At 43.9% G+C, this 18921-nt stretch overlaps 1 protein-coding gene across 1 annotated transcript in view; it reads left to right on the top strand.

Annotated features, from left to right (window-relative positions):
- The window catches only part of LOC137616270 (uncharacterized), a 33284-nt gene extending 14678 nt beyond the window's left edge, over positions 1-18606 (top strand). Inside the window, exon 2 of the mRNA XM_068345892.1 lies at positions 13928-18606. Within this exon, the coding sequence (XP_068201993.1) occupies positions 13928-14604 (677 nt within the window). The 3' untranslated portion in view covers positions 14605-18606. The remainder of the gene's footprint in view (positions 1-13927) is intronic.
- The last annotated feature ends 315 nt before the right edge of the window (positions 18607-18921 follow it).

Genomic DNA, 18921 nt, shown 5'->3' with positions numbered 1-18921 from the left:
GGTATATCACTACTAAATATTCCCAGAGAATTTAACCACAGGTTATCACAGAATTCTAACTTCTGGAGCGAGTATCCTAAAGGTTTCCCATTTAAGACATCGTATATCAACAGGGGACGCATGTATTAACGCGCCACATAGCTATCTACACCCCAAACAGAGTTAACACTTCGGTGTGTAGGGGCGGAGAATAGCTGGGAGCCGTTCCACAGCTAATCTCGTTCGTGGCTACTTTTGGTACTCGAGACGTAAACAAACGGGCGCCATTGCTAAATGACGTCACGTCCGTCCTCATCCTTCTTCTAGTAGCTTGTCTTGCTAAGACGGATTTTCCCTTACGCATTTTCATCAACCTGCATCTTCGTCATGTCGCTACCTTCGGCCTCGCCTTCTTCTGAAAAGTTGAGTACAAGGTTCCAGTATTGTTTAAATAAGCTCTGACCGTAAAGTAACTTTTACTTTTCGAGATATTTGATGTTTTGTGGCAGAGCTATGCCTCCACCGGACCGGCCATTTCATGGCGTCACTGTTGATTTTGCATGCCTTATTTAGATAGCCTCAACAGCTTTTCCGGTCTCATTAACTAATCGATACTATTAGTTATTTAGTCTTCATAGCTAGGAACTTTTATATCGTGTTTTGACGCTCGTTTATCGGTCATCACCTGACCCCATACCAGTTGGCTAGCATAGCCCCTAGGCCAGAGCGCCTATATCAGTGTTCATGCATGATTTTATCAGTGGTCCTAGGTTACTTATGAAGATAGTGGCATTATTTTACAATACAGTGAACCCTCGTTTATCGCGGTAGATAGGTTCCAGACGCGGCCGCGATAGGTGAAATTCCGCGAAGTAGTGACATCATATTTACCTATTTATTTAACATGTATATTCGGACTTTTAAAACCTTCCCTTGTACGTAGTACTGTTAACAAACCACCCTTTAATGTACAGAACACTTAATGCATGTACTACAGCACCCTAAACTAAAACAGGCACAAATATTAAAGGCGATTTTATATCATGCGTTTCCTAAACACCTAAAAAGCACGATAAAAAATGGCAACCAATGTTTTGTTTACGTTCATCTCTGATCATAATGAAGAAACAAACTCATTTAGTGTACACATATATGTATAGTTTAGTTTTTGCATCGATTATATTGATTATACAGTACTGTATGTTGATTTTTTTATTACCAATGTTTTAGTTTACGTATTTTTCTTAGGACTTCCAAATGAAATGTTTTTCTTTATGACGTCGCCTGAAACGACGGCGTCATAAATTACTGTACGCTCAGTAAACAACCACGCTCAGAACAAACAAGGCATTTAACGCGCATGATGATAGTGATAAATAATGATACAGTACAGTATTTACAGTAAAAGCATTTACAAAATATGTTACCTTACAAATATAATTTACCGTATCTATATAAAATCATACAGTACTGTACAGCACATACAGTATTGTACGTAGCAAAGCAGGAAAACAATTTACGAGAGAGAGAGAGAGAGAGAGAGAGAGAGAGAGAGAGAGAGAGAGAGAGAGAGAGAGAGAGAGAGAGAGATTGTTTTACGTACGTACAGTAAATGTAAATTTTAAACATAAAAAATCAATTTACAAGAGAGAGAGAGAGAGAGAGAGAGAAAGAGAGAGAGAGAGAGAGAGAGAGAGAGAGAGAGAGAGAGAGAGAGAGAGAGAGAGAGAGAGAGAGAGATTGTTTTACGTACGTAAATGTAAATTTTAAACAAAAAAAATATGATAGGTTACAACATGTAGACTTTTAAAACCTTCCCTTTAACTTAATGCATACAGTACGTACAGTACAGTACTAAACTATAAAACAGGCACAAATACAGTTTTAGAATGTAAGAATATTAAAGTAAAAAATAAAGATTGTTACTGTACTCACCACGAAAGAAGTTGAAGAAAAACTTGAATGATGATGGCGATGAATTTGCTGCACAGTAGAAATGATGATGATGAAGCTGATGATGTCTTCTACTGTGCAGCCAATGATAGTACAGTATTTTACGTCTCTTCAGACGGAGGTATCTTTTCCTGGGACACCTCTTCAACTTCTTCCTGAGACACTTCTTTAATTTCTTCCGAGGGCATTGTGATCGGAAGTTGCTGCCGCTGCTTCTTTTTTTGCAAGAGCATCCTGTAGGGAGTCATGCGTTCATCGATCTTGTTGCAGAATTGTATAGAACGAACCATATCCTCGTCCCACTCTTGCGACATTTCTTTCACCTCATTCGCAAGCTTGCAGAGCTTGGCAAGCCGTTCTAATGTTAAGCCCGTTTCTTCGACATTTTCTTGGATCTCTTCCTGTGTTTCACTGTCTTCTTCACTGGCCAATTTCCTCAGGTCTTCGAGGTCTGCGGCCGCGTAACTTCTACTGTCTTTTAACATATCGAGAAGCGTCACCTTCTCAGCAATCGTCATCATCTTTCGGTGGTGTTTAGGCTCACTACCAGCCTTAAGAGAAGCAGAACGCTTGGGAGCCATTACAGTAGGATTTGACAAAAAGTTCAACTTAAAAAGGTCGCACACAGCACAGATTCACAAACTTAAGAACGTCTACTCAGCGATACGCGGGAACAGAGATTGGACGATCCGGGCCCGCGAGAACCTAGATGCTGCGGGTTGGAGATGATGGCAAAACACCAATCACAGGCTAGATAACAAAACTTGAGTTCTGATTCATCATCTATCAGCGCATGAACCAATCACAACCCGTCTTACAGTATATGATGCGTAGGTTACCAACTCATACAAGATGCCCCGCGCATACCGAACGTACGTATTAATAATAATAATAATAAATAATGATAATAATACAGTACAGTACTGTAATAATGATAATAATAATGATAATAATAATAACAATCATAATTTCATTAACAACAACAACAATAATAATAACAATTTTTAATAGCTTTACGTATGCTACAGTGTTTTATTCTTTTGTAGGATGTGTGTGTATGTGTCTCTCTCTCTCTCTCTCTCTCTCTCTCGTACGCTTATTCGAAATGTGATTTTTGCAACAAAGAATATTATTGGATGCAGTACTGTACTACGTACGTATACATACAAAAGATTCATGGAAAAGAAGCACATCCATTACATTTGTAGTACTGTACGTACAGTAGTAGCCATCAGCAGCCTTACACCATTCTAATATTGTATGACTGCATCTGATTTGCGTTTCATGTTCGATTTAATTTTACTACGTACTGTATACAGTACTGAATTATCGTATGATAATACAGTACAGTACAGTAATACAGTAATAATAATAATAATAATGATAATAATAATAACAATAATAATTTTATTAACAACAACAACAATAATAATAATAATAACAATACTGTAATAATAATACAGCTTTACGTACGCTATTTTACGCTTTTGTTGTACTGTAGGATGTGTGTGTGTCTCTCTCTCTCTCTATCTCTCTCTCTCGTACGCTTATTCGAAATGTGATTTTTGCAACAAAGAATATTATTGGATGCAGTACTACGTACGTGTATACATACAAAAGATTCATGGAAAAGAAGCACATCCATTACATTTGTAGTACTGTACAGTAGTAGCCATCAGCAGCCTTACACCATTCTAATATGGTATGACTGCATCTGATTTGCATTTCATGTTCGATTTAATTTTACTACGTACTGTACTGTATACTGTACAGTACTGTACAGTATTATCGTATGATCACATTCTCTTTTCGTGTTTTATTTCTTTCTGTGCTGAATTATATATCATATGTAATGCAATGAACAATCAGTAAGAGCAGATATTACTAATTACAGTATTAATGGAATTACAGGTAACAAAATATCGTATTTGGTTGTCTTCAGATTTCACGGTATTTTAGAATTTTCCGGAAAATCCGCGATATGTATATATATATGGGTTATGGAAAAAACCCGCGAAGTGGTGAATCCGCGATTGTCGAACCGCGAAGTAGCGAGGGTTCACTGTACTATTGACTGTGATGCAAGTGTTTTCGCCTTCAGGGACCACATAGGGGACAGGTTAGATAGTGTATCTTTCTAACCTAACCTACCAGTAGGACCCCTATATGCTTCCTTCACCCCCTGCCTTAGGGCTCCCCCTCTGTGTAGTCTTGCTCCCCCCTACCATGTAAGGGAGTCAAGCTCTTCTCAGAGTACTATATCGCTTCTCTGTCCTCCCTAAGGGAATGAGCCCCCTTAGGGTTGCGTCCGAGGATGAGGAACGGCTAGTCCTTCCTCTATTGCTGGGGCTAGGTCTCCGACCTTTCCTGCAATAGCGATACGTCTTCTGTCCTTCCTAGTTCAGGGTGTGACATCCCTGCTCTAGGTTAGGTTTCGGAGAGGTTAGTTCTGTTCCTTGCTGAAACGATACCCATGCACCGTTTTCAGTCAGGCTGCCTTACCTTAGGCTAGGGAGTGTCCTCCCTTCCTTGGTGGCCGCTCTGGTACAGAACCTCCTCCGCAGAAGACTCTTCTCTTCTCCCCTCCCCACCTATCTCTTGTATGGCCTAGCCTATGCTTAGGTTAGTCCTTACCCATCTGTCCCCTGTCCTACAACTCCTCCCTAGGGTGGAGTTGTAGGGCTACCTTAAGCTCCTGTATACAGTCCGCTCTGGTACATATACCCTTCATAGTGTCCTATGAGGTTAGCCACTAGATGCGTTGTCTATAGGGGTTCTCCCCCCCTTTGAGTGTTCCCTGCCCTCCCTTGGGCTCCCTTAGCTCCCGGCCCTCTGCGGCCCCGGCTTCTGGGTGATAGGGCTAGCCCCTGTCATGGGTACACTCACTCAGGTGGGATGTCTTGGGGTCCGTGACCGTACCCTTACATCCCCCCTTCTGTCTCTTTCTCTATCCGGGTGCCGGTCCCTTGCCGCCTCTACTGTCGGTGATACCCACCTCCTACCTTGGTGACTTACCCCTACCCTCTGTGCCGCCAGTCCCCCGCGTGCCGGGGGATTTCCGCCTGCCACCGGCGACTAGCCGATGGCCTTCCCTCCTTCCTCATAGCCTCAGTCGTCCGTCCACCGGCCGGCCCTCGGAGTGCCGGCATCCACTGCCGGCACTCCAATTCTGCTATAATCATCCTTGCCCCTGTCACCAAGCCGGCTACCTCCGGCTGCCGGAACCGCCGCTCCCTGCCGGCGTGCCGCCGCTGTGCCGGCGGCGCCACCCTGGTATTACTCTTGACTTCTAAATATTGTCTTCCTTAATGCCAGAAACTCTGCTGGAGCGGCCTCCGGCGTGCCGGCGGTCTGCCGGTAACCTCCGGAGGCGTCAAGATGACTTGCACCCCCTTCTACTAGCTATCATCTGATGTTGATAGCCCTACATCGCAACCAGATGACTTGATTACGTAAATGGATTGGTATTATCTTACCGTTCTATTAGTAACCATGCTGTCTTCTTGCATATCACAGATTTCCAGCATGCTGTGTGCATCTAGCACGGCTGGTTGCCGGAAACCGTTACCCTATGGGATCTTCTAGTTCCCAATTCTAGTGTCTGAGTGGTCTCAGTCCTAGCCTTATACCCTTGACAATTTCCAATAGAATTCACACTGCCCTACGGGCATTCCATGCTGTATTCTATCCTGTGCCTTCGTTCACAGCAGATTGTCTATGGGTGATGGTCACGGTAACCAGCCGGCCGAGTTACACGGAGCATGTATCTTTCTCCCTCCTCTGTGCATCACACCTAATGTCAAGTTAAAATTAATTGATTAATATTTAACTTTAGTTTAAGAGTCATTCTTATGACTCCCCCATACTCATGTTCTCTTTCTCTTACAGGAGGAGCAACTGAAGTGTGACCACAGCTTCTGTGCAGTGAAGCGCCCGCACTTCTATGGACACACGGCGTGTAGGACCCACGCCCCTTGTGCCAACAAGAAAGGGGATCTGAAGTTCTGGGACCCGCAGAACTGTACGGTCTGCCAGGATCGCCTGGTCGATGCGTTTAATAACCCTCCCTCAGCGGAGATTAGGGACGCTTCTCGGGATAAGCTACGCAAGTGGGTGCGTGGCTTCCAGAAGAACGCCACTGGACCGTACCTTGCCACTGAAGATATGAGGGCCTTATTGTTCCCAAAGGCTTCCCCAGATTCTGTGGTCCCCAAGGATCAGATCCCCACCGTCCAGATCACGGTGGAACCCAATGTCGTCATGGCCCAGTCCATGCACGAGTGTCGCCTGGATGCCGAAAACGATGAACGTATGTCGGATATTTCGGAAGACACGGAGAGGACCCTCATGGCCCAAGGCACGGAAGATGAAGAGGACCAGGTGGATTACACCGAGTCGGAGCAGGAGGTCGCTCCGCCTTCCATCCCCGCCCTTACTCCTACACCGACGGAAGTGTCTCTCCCGTCTACCTCCGCTACCCCGGATCCCATCCCATCCGCCCAGGAGATGTTCCGTATGATAGAAGCCCTTATGGAACAGAAGCTTCAGGTGACACACGAGTTCATCAGGTCCATGGGAGGATCCAAAGAACTGAAGAGGATTTCGGTTAAGGACCTCCCTGCATGCTCACATGCCAACCCCTGGAGGTATGCTGAGCATATGGTTATCGCAACAGGCAGTATCTTTATCAGCGATAAGATCGGCACGGTTGCCCTGGAAGAAGTGGAGTTCTTCCTGAGCTTTGAGGCTTACCCGGACTGTTACGTCCGGCTTCGTTCTGAACCTGCCTCTAAAGAAGAGACCGAACCCAAGGAGGTGATAGTGTTCGATCTCCCGAAGGCTCAGGCTATGCTAGCCAACGCGTTCAAAAGTAGGGGTTTTACCTGCTCTAAGCTTCCGGCCCTGAGCAAGAAGCACCCTACTTACGTCGCACCCGACGACGCAGTCCTTCCCTTCACGGAAAAGGCCTTCGCTGCGTGCCACAAGGCAGTGGAAGAAGGGAAACCTTATCCTGCACTGGAGGAGTGCAGACCCTTCTCCATGGTGACTCCCCCCGACGTTCGACACTGGAAGGATATCCAGCATACCTTTGTGGTGGGAAAGCTAGATCCTGACGTAGCTGGACGTCAGTTTAACGAAGACCTCCCAAAACTCAATGACCATCTCCTTCGTCGGGAACAAGACACGAAGGAAAGACTCGCAGCATCCATGTCCCTCCAAGTACAACTTGACGTCATGGCTGGTGACACCAGAGTCCCTGACCACTACATGGTACTCGCCAAATCGCACATGGCGACTCTGGTAAAGGACTTGTACAACTTCATGAAGGCTCGGAGAGCCTGTCGAGAATTCGTGTTTTCAAGTGCCACTGTGAGACACGAACCCCGGAGACTGATTTCCTCCAACATCTGGGGTAAACACCTCTTTCCCTCCGACCTTGTGAAAGAGATCACTGACAAGGCTGCCACTGAGAATAGGAACCTTCTCAACAAGTGGGGCATGTCAAAAATGAGGAAATCCTCTCAGGACGATGGCCCTCAACCTAAGAGGAAATCCTCCAAGCAAAAACCCCAGCAACGTCAACAGAGACGGCAGTTTCCGGGACCCGCTACTCCCCAAGTGGCCGCTCAGCCACAACAGACCTTTCAGTTGGTCACCCAACCGGTTTTGTCCCAGTCACCGGTTTTCACCCCTGCTTTCGAACAACAGACAACTACCTTTCGTCCCAAAGGTAGAGGCTCAAACAGGGGTGCAAGCAGAGACGCATCTCGCCGTCCCTCCAGAGGCAGAGGAGGAAGGGGAGCTAGCGGCCAAGGCAGTAAGCCCTCGGGACACCAGAAGCAATGAAGTGCTTCCGGTGGGAGGAAGACTCCGCCAATTCCAGGATCGTTGGACCTTCGATCCCTGGGCACACAGCATCGTCAAGAAAGGTCTAGGCTGGAGTTGGACTCAACCACCCCCAACCTTCCAGCAATTCTTCCAACGATCAACCCCCCTTCTGGAAGAATATGTCCTAGACCTCTTGAACAATAAGGTGATAAGGAGGGTAAAGTCCACCAGGTTCCAAGGGAGACTGTTTTGCGTCCCCAAGAAAGACTCCGACAAACTCAGAGTCATTCTGGACTTATCCCCCCCCCCCAACAAGTTCATAGCGAACGACAAGTTCAAGATGCTGACTCTTCAACAGATAAGGACCCTTCTGCCTCGAGGTTCTTACACGGTCTCCATAGACCTGGCGGATGCCTACTGGCACGTTCCAATGAACCATCACGCTTCCTCCTACCTAGGATTTCGACTCCAAAGGAAAAGCTACGCCTTCAGGGCCATGCCCTTCGGCCTCAACGTGGCCCCTCGGATCTTCACAAAGCTGGCGGACGCCATAGTACAACAGCTCCGCCTCCGAGACGTCCAGGTGATGGCCTACCTCGACGATTGGCTAGTCTGGGCTCCATCGCCCGAGGATTGTTTAAAATCCTGCAGCAAAGTCACCCAGTACCTAGAACACCTGGGATTCAAGATAAACGCGAAGAAATCTCGCCTCTCTCCAGCTCAGAAGTTCCAATGGTTAGGAATCCAGTGGAACCTTCAGTCACACCGCCTTTCCATCCCCCAGAAGAAAAGGAAGGAAATAGCAGGGTCTGTCAAGCGACTACTGAAATCCAAACGGATCTCAAGACGCCAGCAGGAACGAGTTCTAGGCTCTCTACAGTTCGCCTCAGTGACAAACCCAGTGCTTCGTGCACAGCTAAAGGATGCCGCGGGAGTCTGGAGACGTTCTGCATCCATCGCTCGAAGAGACCTCAAGAGACGGCTCCCAAACAGACTTCGACTTCTCCTCAAGCCGTGGTCGGAAGCGACGGCCCTGATAAGGTCCATCCCTCTTCAACACCCACCTCCATCACTCAACATCCACACGGACGCTTCGCTGGAGGGTTGGGGAGGTCACTCCCACCAAAAACAGGCTCAAGGCACATGGTCTCCACTATTCAAGACGTTTCACATCAACATCTTGGAGGCCATGGCGGTCCTTCTAACACTGAAGAAACTCTCCCCGCCTCCCTAGATCCATATTCGTCTAACCCTAGACAACTCGGTGGTAGTTCGATGTCTCAATCGCCAAGGCTCAAGATCGCCCCAGATAAATCAGGTGCTTCTAACAATCTTCCGTCTGGCAGAGAGGAAGAAGTGGCACCTATCTGCAGTTCACCTACAAGGATTCCGCAACGTGACGGCGGACGCTCTATCTCGGACAAGCCCGATAGAGTCGGAATGGTCTCTAGACGCAAGATCATTCTCCTTCATCTCTCACCAAGTCCCGGAACTTCAGATCGATCTCTTCGCAACGAGCGACAACAATCAACTTCCTCGATATGTGGCCCCGTACGAGGACCCCAAGGCAGAGGCAGTGGACGCCATGTCTCTGGACTGGAACAGATGGTCCAAGATCTACCTGTTCCCTCCCACCAACCTTCTGCTGAAAGTCCTCTCCAAGCTGAGAACCTTCAAAGGGACAGCGGCCCTAGTGGCTCCCAAGTGGCCCCAGAGCAACTGGTACCCCCTGGTCCTGGAACTGCAGCCCACGCTGATCCCTCTCCCGGGCCCAGTTCTCTCCCAGCAAGTACAGAAGTCGACTGTCTTCGCTTCATCATCGAAAATCAAGGACCTTCATCTCATGATTTTCTCTCCCTAGCCGCGAAGAAGAGGTTTGGGATCTCGAAGAAAAGTCTAGACTTCCTCGAGGAATACAAGACCGAATCCACAAGACGGCAATACGAATCATCTTGGAGAAAATGGGTCTCATTCGTCAAGGCAAAAAATCCTACGGAAATCACCATTGATTTTTGCATGTCCTTCTTTATTCACCTTCATGGACAGGGCTTGGCAGCCAATACGATTTCTACTTGCAAATCGGCCTTGACTAGACCACTGTTGTATGCCTTCCAAATTGATCTGTCCAGCGACATCTTCAATAAACTGCCGAAAGCATGCGCTCGTCTACGCCCAGCACCCCCACCGAAACCGATCTCCTGGTCCTTGGACAAGGTGCTCCATTTCGCCTCCAACTTGGATAATGATTCATGCCCTCTCAAGGATCTGACTCAGAAAGTTATATTTCTCTTTGCTCTTGCTTCAGGAGCCCGAGTCAGCGAAATAGTGGCATTATCAAGAGAAGAGGGTCATATCCTGTTTACTGACTCAGGAGACCTTACCCTCTTCCCGGATCCGACGTTTCTCGCCAAAAACGAATTACCCACCAAAAGATGGGGCCCTTGGAGAATATGCCCCCTGAAGGAAGATGCCTCTCTATGCCCAGTAGAGAGCCTCAAGGTCTATCTTCGCAGAACTTCAGACTTTGGTGGAGGCCAACTCTTCAAAGGAGAAACATCGGGCAGCGACCTGTCACTGAAACAACTAAGAGCGAAAATCACCTACTTCATTCGCAGAGCGGATCCTGACAGTACACCCGCCGGTCACGATCCTAGAAAAGTTGCATCGTCTCTGAATTTCTTTCAGAGTATGGACTTCGAAAGCCTTAAGAGTTTCACAGGCTGGAAGTCCTCGCGTGTTTTCTTCAAACATTATGCGAAACAAGTGCACGAAGTCAAACATTTTGTGGTAGCCGCAGGTAGTGTTATGAAACCTGCACCCAACTCTGCATAGAACAGTGAGTTACTTGGGACTCTAACTCTTCGGGTGCCTATGTTGACCCTCGAGTGATACGTAGTGATGTCGGAAACACTTAGTGCTTTTCTTAAAACTGTTCTTATCCCAGGTGAAATGTCATAGTCGTCACACGAGTGCCGCATGCCTAGAGCATGATGTGTTTTATTTAAAGACTGACGTTCCTCGCGAACGAGTGCCTACTAATAAATTTGAAATTCCCTTTCAGATTCAAGAGCAAGTCTTTATTACTATGTACATTATAATTTGTTGTAAAAAATTAACTTTACATATTATTGCAATTCATTCCATTTCTCTGCAATTGTGAAATAAAATTCTTATTTTATTACTTGTGCGTCTCAATCCGCTCCTACTTATCCTATGAAATACATGTCTGTCATAGTTTTATTATCCCCTTCCTCTTATGGTTAATGAAGATTCTAAGGTCTCAGCCCTTATTATATATTCACCTATGCAAGGTAATATTCCAATACGAATACTTACTCTCTTCATACCTTAGAGACGAGACAATTCTCCTCTACATACAGTGCCTAACCACCACTCGTATGCCCTTGAGGATGTTCCTATATGAATGCCAACCATTCAGTCTTGTCTCCAAGCTCTTCAGGTTCTTCTAGCAAGGTGAATAGCCCTTCGATAACCACTTTGATCTCGGCATGGCCCGTGGGAACTTCACTGCCAGGGGGGCAGGAAGGTCTCTTCCCTACGGTTCTTTTATTAAGATTACTATGCTACCCTGTTCAAAGCCCTTGGCACTTACTCAAATAGGGGAAAAATCTACCACGATACATAGATTCTCTGGTATTCTTCCATCAGGACGCCATGGCTTGAGCCCAAAAAACGGATTTTGAGCGAAGCGAAAAATCTATTTTTGGGTGAGATAGCCATGGCGTCCTGATGGACCCTCCCTGCTACTTCGTCCAGTTTTTTCAGGTCCCACCCTGCTCTGCTGTATCATGGCGATCGGCAAGCAACTGGCTTCAGGATGAGGACGGACGTGACGTCATTTAGCAATGGCGCCCGTTTGTTTACGTCTCGAGTACCAAAAGTAGCCACGAACGAGATTAGCTGTGGAACGGCTCCCCAGCTATTCTCCGCCCCTACACACCGAAGTGTTAACTCTGTTTGGGGTGTAGATAGCTATGTGGCGCGTTAATACATGCGTCCCCTGTTGATATACGATGTCTTAAATGGGAAACCTTTAGGATACTCGCTCCAGAAGTTAGAATTCTGTGATAACCTGTGGTTAAATTCTCTGGGAATATTTAGTAGACACATACCCAAGGAAGCTACCAAAAAGGAACCTTCCATCAGGACGCCATGGCTATCTCACCTAAAAATAGATTTTTCGCTTCGCTCAAAATCCGTTTATTATTATTATACACTGTCATCATCATAGTTGCTAGTCCAATGCAGGAGAAAGGCCTCACACATGTACGTCTAAATGGGTCTGTTTATGGTCTTTCTCTGACAGTCTATGCTCACAAATTTTCTTAGCGCATCAATCCATAATCTTCTCTTTCTTGCCTTGCTTTGTTTTCACTCTCTAGGACCCCTTTTGCTATTCTTCTTGTCCATTTATTATCAGTCATTCTTATTATATGTCCTGCCATGTGCATTTCCTTGTCTTCCATGTTGTTACAATATCTTCTACTTTAGTTTGCTCTTGTATCCATGAAGCTCTTTATTTCTGTCATTTTAAGTTAATTCCATCATTATTCTTTCCACTGCTCTTTGAGTTTTAACTAGTTTATGTTCTAAAGATTTTTTGAGGCTCCAAGTTTCTGATGCATAAGTTAATGCTAGATGGACCATCTGATAAAATACTTGCCTTTTAAGAGAAAGTGACATTCTACTTTTCATAATTTGATTTTGTTTACCAAAATATCTCCATAGCATCCTTACCCTTCTAATTTCGGTAGTAGGCTGGACAAAGCACCAACCACCCATTGAGATACTACCGCTAGAGAGTTATGGGGTCCTTTGACGGGCCAGATGGTACTACATTGGATCCTTCTCTCCGGTTACGGTTCACTTTCCCTTTGCCTACAGATACACCGAATAGTCTGGCCTATTCTTTACATAGTCTCCTCTGTCCTTGTACACATGAAAACACTTAGATTACCAAACAATTCTTCAAAGATTACCAAACAATTCTTCACCCAAGGGGTTAACTACTGCATTGTTATTGTTTAGTGGCTACTTTCCTCTTGGTAAGCGTAGAAGAGACTCTTTAGCTACGGTAAGCAGCTTTTCTAGGAAAAGGAAACTCCAAAATCAAACCATTGTTTTCTAGTCTTGGGTAGTGCCTAACCTCTGTACCAGGGTCTTCCACTGTCTTGGGTTAGAGTTCTCTTGTTTGAGGGTACACTCGGGCACACTATTCTATCTTATTTCTCTTCTCTTGTTTTGTTAAGTTTTTATAGTTTATATAGGAAATATATATTTTAATGTTACTGTTCTTAAAATATTTTATTTTTCCTTATTTTCTTTCCTCACTGGGCTATTTTCCCTGTTGGGGCCCCTGGGCTTATAGCATCCTGCTTTTCCAACTAGGGTTATAGCTTAGCAAGTAATAATAATAATAATAATAATAATAATAATAATAATAATAATAATGTCCTGGAGAAACACTTACTGTCTGTCCTAGGAATGTTGATTCATTAACAATCTCTAGAGTCTAGAGGTTAATCCATAACCATTATTTGTTGTCTCTATATATTCATTGAACATTATCTTAGTTTTACTCATATTCATTTTCAGTCCTACATTTCTGCTTTCTCTATTCAAATCTTCTATCATCTATTGCAATTCCTCTCATGATCCACTAAACAAAACTATGTCATCTGCCAATCTGAATTTGTTAAGGCATTCCTCATTAATGTTTATATACACACACACACACATATACATATATATATATATATATATATATATATATATATATATATATATACATATATATATATATATATATATGTATATATGTATATATATACATATATAATATATATATATATATATATATATATATATATATATATATGTGTGTGTGTATATATATTGTATATATATTATAGTCTTATGCAGTTTACAGCAATATTTGACCAACTAGACCATAATTTTTAAACTACTTTCTTTTGGGGCCTCACTCAGACTATTACTACAGAAGAACATGAGAAAATATAACAAAATCATTTTATGTATAGTTTTATTTCATTACTTCTCTGACTGATCATCTACTTTCTTTTATTTTGTAGTGTTAAGTTTAGTTTTCTTGGTCTTTCAATTTACCATAAAAATCTATTTTCAGATATGCTTCCCAGTGAATTCACCAAGGATACTTCGAATTCAAACCATGATAACATCTCAGATGACAATGCTTTCAAAGGCTTCTTTGGAGGAGGGCTGTTTTCTTCGCGTTTCAGTCGGCCATTCAGCAGTGAATTTCTCACATTTCCTAAATTTCCTAGTATGCCCCAGTTCCCTAAGCCTCCAAAGTTCTCTCACCTGCCTGAATTTCCTACTATCCCAGAGCTGCCTGAATTTCCTACTATCCCTAGCCTACCTGAATTTCCTACTATCCCTAGCCTACCTGAATTTCCTACTATCCCTAGCCTACCTGAATTTCCTACCATACCTGGTTTTCCTGATCTCTTCGACTGGCCTGACTTTGATGAAATCGCCAAGAGCTTTGAAAACTCCACAGATGAAACTGTATTCCTAAATGGGACAGGATATGAGATAAAACAAACAGTCAGAAAGAATAACAATGGAAGCTTCTTTTACTCTCAAGTAATCTACAACATATCACCAAGTGATGACCAGGGCTCCAATGAAGCGAAAGTGGCTACCACAACTAGCCCTGAGGATGATGTACCTCTCACTGTCGACTCTGATGCAATAGTAGATATGACAGAAGAACCAACGGCAAATATGACACTAATTGAAGTGGACCCTGCCTCCAATGAAATAGAAGACTCCTCATAACAATCAAGTTTTCATGTTTTGTAATTAAGATTTAAATGATGATTTTAAAGCTCCTTAATAATTCTATTTCTGGGTCGACCTGTGGCGCCGGGTGAAAAGAGAGTCCTTCTTATATATCTTTTCTGATAAAACCTTCCAATTATACCAGAGAAAGAAAAAAGCATGGAATGCTGAGGTTACTACCCTCGCGCGAGCACCTTTTGGGTGTCGTGTATAAAGCAAAGGCGCGTGAAAACCACTATTCACAGGTTGTCTTCCATTTAGTTAATTCCTTCGTCAAAGGGATGGGCCGATACAAAGGTCCTAGCCAACCACCAGCGCCACGACGCGAGCGCCATCTGAACTACATCCTTCTTTTTGGAATACAAAGTGTTGAATTGTTTTGTTGTGCTCTCGGTCTTTTTTATCATGTCCGAAGCTCCATCTTCACACATTCCAATGTTAAGTACCATAGTTAGTTTTGACAGTGTTTTATTGTACCGGGCTTTTGTTTTATATCCAGTATAGTGTTTTATTATTCCCGTCTGGCCTTTCATGGCGGCCATTGTTTGTTCACTTGTTTGGGAATTCATCTTTGTCTGCCCGTTTAGTACTCTGTCACTTAGGTTCTTGGTTAAGTCCCTGGCCTTATGCCTTTAGAACCGTTATTATTTTTATTTTTTTGTGTATTTATGCTCATGGTACTTGTTGCTAGTAAGTCCAGCCTACGAACGAGATAGCGATTTAGCTTTGTATTTGTTTAGTACCCGCCCCTCCGAGGCGTTCGTCACTCGACTGTGCTATTTATTTTAAGTTTTAGCAGTTGCTATTCTTCGCTCGTAGTGTTTTATGGATGTACAGGTTTATTTTATACGTTTTTAATAGTGTTGTGTGTTTTTTAGTCCTGTTTTTGTGTTTAAGAGAGCGAGAGCTTGGGGTCCCCGTTTTCTGTTCACAGTCACGAGTTACCCCTTTCTCTCGTTTTCTTTCTTAGCTCTGGTGGTTGAGCGGATTTCCCGTTTTCCGTTTTGTGCGTTCAACGGGTTCTCCCTCCCTCACCTCTCCCCCTCGGGGTGGATGATAACTTACGAGTTATTTATTTTTCGTGACTTTTCAATTGTTAGCGTTATTTTGGTCCGTGTTTCGTCCTCTCCCCGTTACGGCTCGGGAGTAGTTTATGAACGTTTTCCACTCCGCCTTGAGTTCTACTCCGGCTTGAGGGATTCTCAATGACTTTCGTTCTATTGTTATATTTATATATTGTTTACTACATGGGACGGGCTTCATATTGTTTAGATACGACCCTCCGGTGGCCCTTACTGCGGTCTCAGGCCACGGCCATATCCACAATAGCCATTGTTATTACAATTGTGTTTTTATTCACAATAATTATTCAGGACCTTTCTTCTCCCTCCGGCCTCACCGGAGTTTGTAAATACGCTTTGCTATGATCTAAGCCTTAGCCTTTAGCTGCGGCTTGGCTTTTATATCTTCACAATTGAATTATTAGCCACAATTGAATTATTCAGGGTATCTCATTATCCTCCGGCGTCACCGGAGGTCGCCCATACACTTCACACTTACATTTACCTTGCCTTTGGCTAAGGCGGCATTATTCAGGACATCTCATTACGCTCCGGCTTCACCGGGGTCCGGCTTCACCGGAGGTCGCCCATACACTTAACACTTATATTTGCCTTGTCTTTCGCTAAGGCTGGTGTTTATATTTATTTTAAGGGCATGTCACTGCTTCCCCGACCCTCGCAGGTCGGCAGATTGCTTTAAGTTATTTATCCTTATGTCATTAACAGACATTAGGTAAATTACAAATATACAAACATTTGGATATTATAGTGCCAACAATGGTATTGGGCGAATAGCGATTTAAACGTTTAGCGATTTAGTCTGTTAGTTTGTACTCGCCCCAGGAAGGCTCGATTTAGACTATATCCTTATTTATTGGTTACGTTGTCGTTATTCTTCGTTCTTGGTTATTACAATGACTAAAAATGAAAAAGATAAAGGAAAAAATAAAAATAAAATAAAAGCAATCAGTTTTTTACTTTCCTTATATTATTGTGTGATGTTAGCTTTAGTTATGTAACCTTGAGAGTGAGAGCATAGGGTGCTCGTTTTTTAGCTCGAGTAAGGGAGGTGATTTTCCCGTTCTCCGTTTTTATACGTTCACGAGTTATTCAGGCCTCCTCTTATTATCAGGATGTGAGAACGGGCTCACTATCCAGGACGAGTCCCCTGGAGTCAGAATTTCATTCCGGTGGATACTCAGGCTCGTTCCAGGCATCCAGGTAGATCTATTCACATCTCAGTTCAATCACAAACTTCCTTGTTATGTGACCCCAATCCTGGACCCTCGGGCTCATGCCATGGACGCATTACCCCGGGATTGGAACCATTAGAGGAAGATTTCCCTATCTCTCCCAGTGAATCTTCTAAAAAGTTTTACACCGACTGCGCTCCTTCCGGGGCGCAGTGGTTTTAGTACCACCTCACTGCCCAAGAACAGTTGGTTTCCTCTCCTCCTCGAGTGGAAACTCCGTCCCATCCGGATCCCGTTCCTCAAACTGACCCGAGTATTCCAAACTCACTGTGTCAGATTACTCAAGGATGGCCAAAACCCTAACTTTGTAGACTACAGGAAGTTGGCAGCTCGTAGAGACGCGAACATTGAACCGGAAAACGATTTCTTCATCGAATCAGACAAAAGGGACTCGACAATTCGCCAATATGATTCGGCCGTTAACCCCCAAATAGGTGGTCCCCTTGGAAAGTTATTCCTCTTCTCCAAGATACTTCTCTATGTCCGGTCACCACTCTCAGGGCCTTTTTAGCCACGACTGCTACCCGATCGTCTGGCCCCTTGTTTATCAGAGAACAAGGAGGTACCATTCCCATACGTGGTATTAGGCTATAGATCCTATACTTCATTTAACAAGCCAATCCGGGATCATTTCCCCCAGAAGATGGACTTTGATGACCTTATAAAGTTCACGGGTTGGGAATCTCCTATGGTCTTCAAACGCCACTATCTAATGAACTTACAGGCTCTTAAATACCCAACAGTTGCAGCTGGGAGCCTTATCTCTCCCCAGTGATCTTTTGTTCTTCCTTTCATCCATCTCTTTTCTTCTCCCTCCTACCCGCCACTCGCACCACGATGCCGCTTCCTTGGTGGTTCGTTAGCCCTAAGTTTATTACATATTAGGTTATGTTTGTAACTATTATTGATTACCGTTGTTATAGGGTTGGGATATTCTTAGCCATGTCAGTTTTGTAGCATGTTTCCTCTGATACTCGGAGGCTTCCCTGTTATCATGTTTGTTTACCTTAATTATTTATGATTTTCTTTACATGGTGTTGTTTCTCTCCCCTCATTAAATTAGTTGTTATTGTTGGGCTTGGAAGGCATTCTCTGGTACATTTTCACCCGGCGCCACAGGTCGACCCAGAAAAGGGATTTTGACGAAGGAAAAATCTATTTCTGGGGAGAGACCTGTGGCGCCCGGTGAAACCCTTCCCCTTTATTTTACACGATCCCACCCTTTCCTTTCCAAGCCGTCATGATCATTACAGAAGGATGTTGTTCAGATGGCGCTCGCGTAGTGGCGCTGGTGGTTGGCTAGGACTTTTGTATCGGCCCATCCCTTTGACGAAGGAATTAACTAAATGGAAGACAACCTGTGAATAGTGGTTTTCACGCGCCTTTGCTTTATACACGACACCCAAAAGGTGCTCGCGCGAGGGTAGTAACCTCAGCATTCCATGCTTTTTTCTTTCTCTGGTATAATTGGAAGGTTTTATCAGAAAAGATATATAAGAAGGACTCTCTTTTCACCGGGCGCCACAGGTCTCTCCCCAGAAATAGATTTTTCCTTCGTCAAAATCCCTTTCTTAGCTGCAAAGATTTTTTTCCCTGTAACAACTTCAAAGAGATATTACCAATAATGTAATGATGTGTCAACTTCCCAAACTACTACATTTATGGCATATAAAGATTAAATCTAAACCATATATTTCAATAGACCCCACCTATTTTTAATCATATAAAAAATATGTTTAGAGTAGGTGAATAAGCAAGTGAAATATGTAAAATAAAGAAATTATGAAAAATAGGTGAGACAATCAAATATAACCATTGTTATAGGGGCTGGAATAAACTTCAAATACATTCACCTAATCCTATTTGCTTAAACTATATAATGTGGAAGGAAATTGCATTTTCATTCATAATTCCAACAGTGATAAACAGAAAGCCACGCTCTACTGCACCTGTGTGACATTTTGACAGTAACAAGATGAGATTATGGAGCTTATGAACTA

Source organism: Palaemon carinicauda, chromosome 22 (assembly GCF_036898095.1).
Source record: "Palaemon carinicauda isolate YSFRI2023 chromosome 22, ASM3689809v2, whole genome shotgun sequence".
NCBI classification, from domain to species: Eukaryota; Metazoa; Arthropoda; class Malacostraca; order Decapoda; family Palaemonidae; genus Palaemon; species Palaemon carinicauda.
Note: the sequence above shows the minus strand (reverse complement) of the source record. Positions and strands in the feature narration are given on the sequence as shown.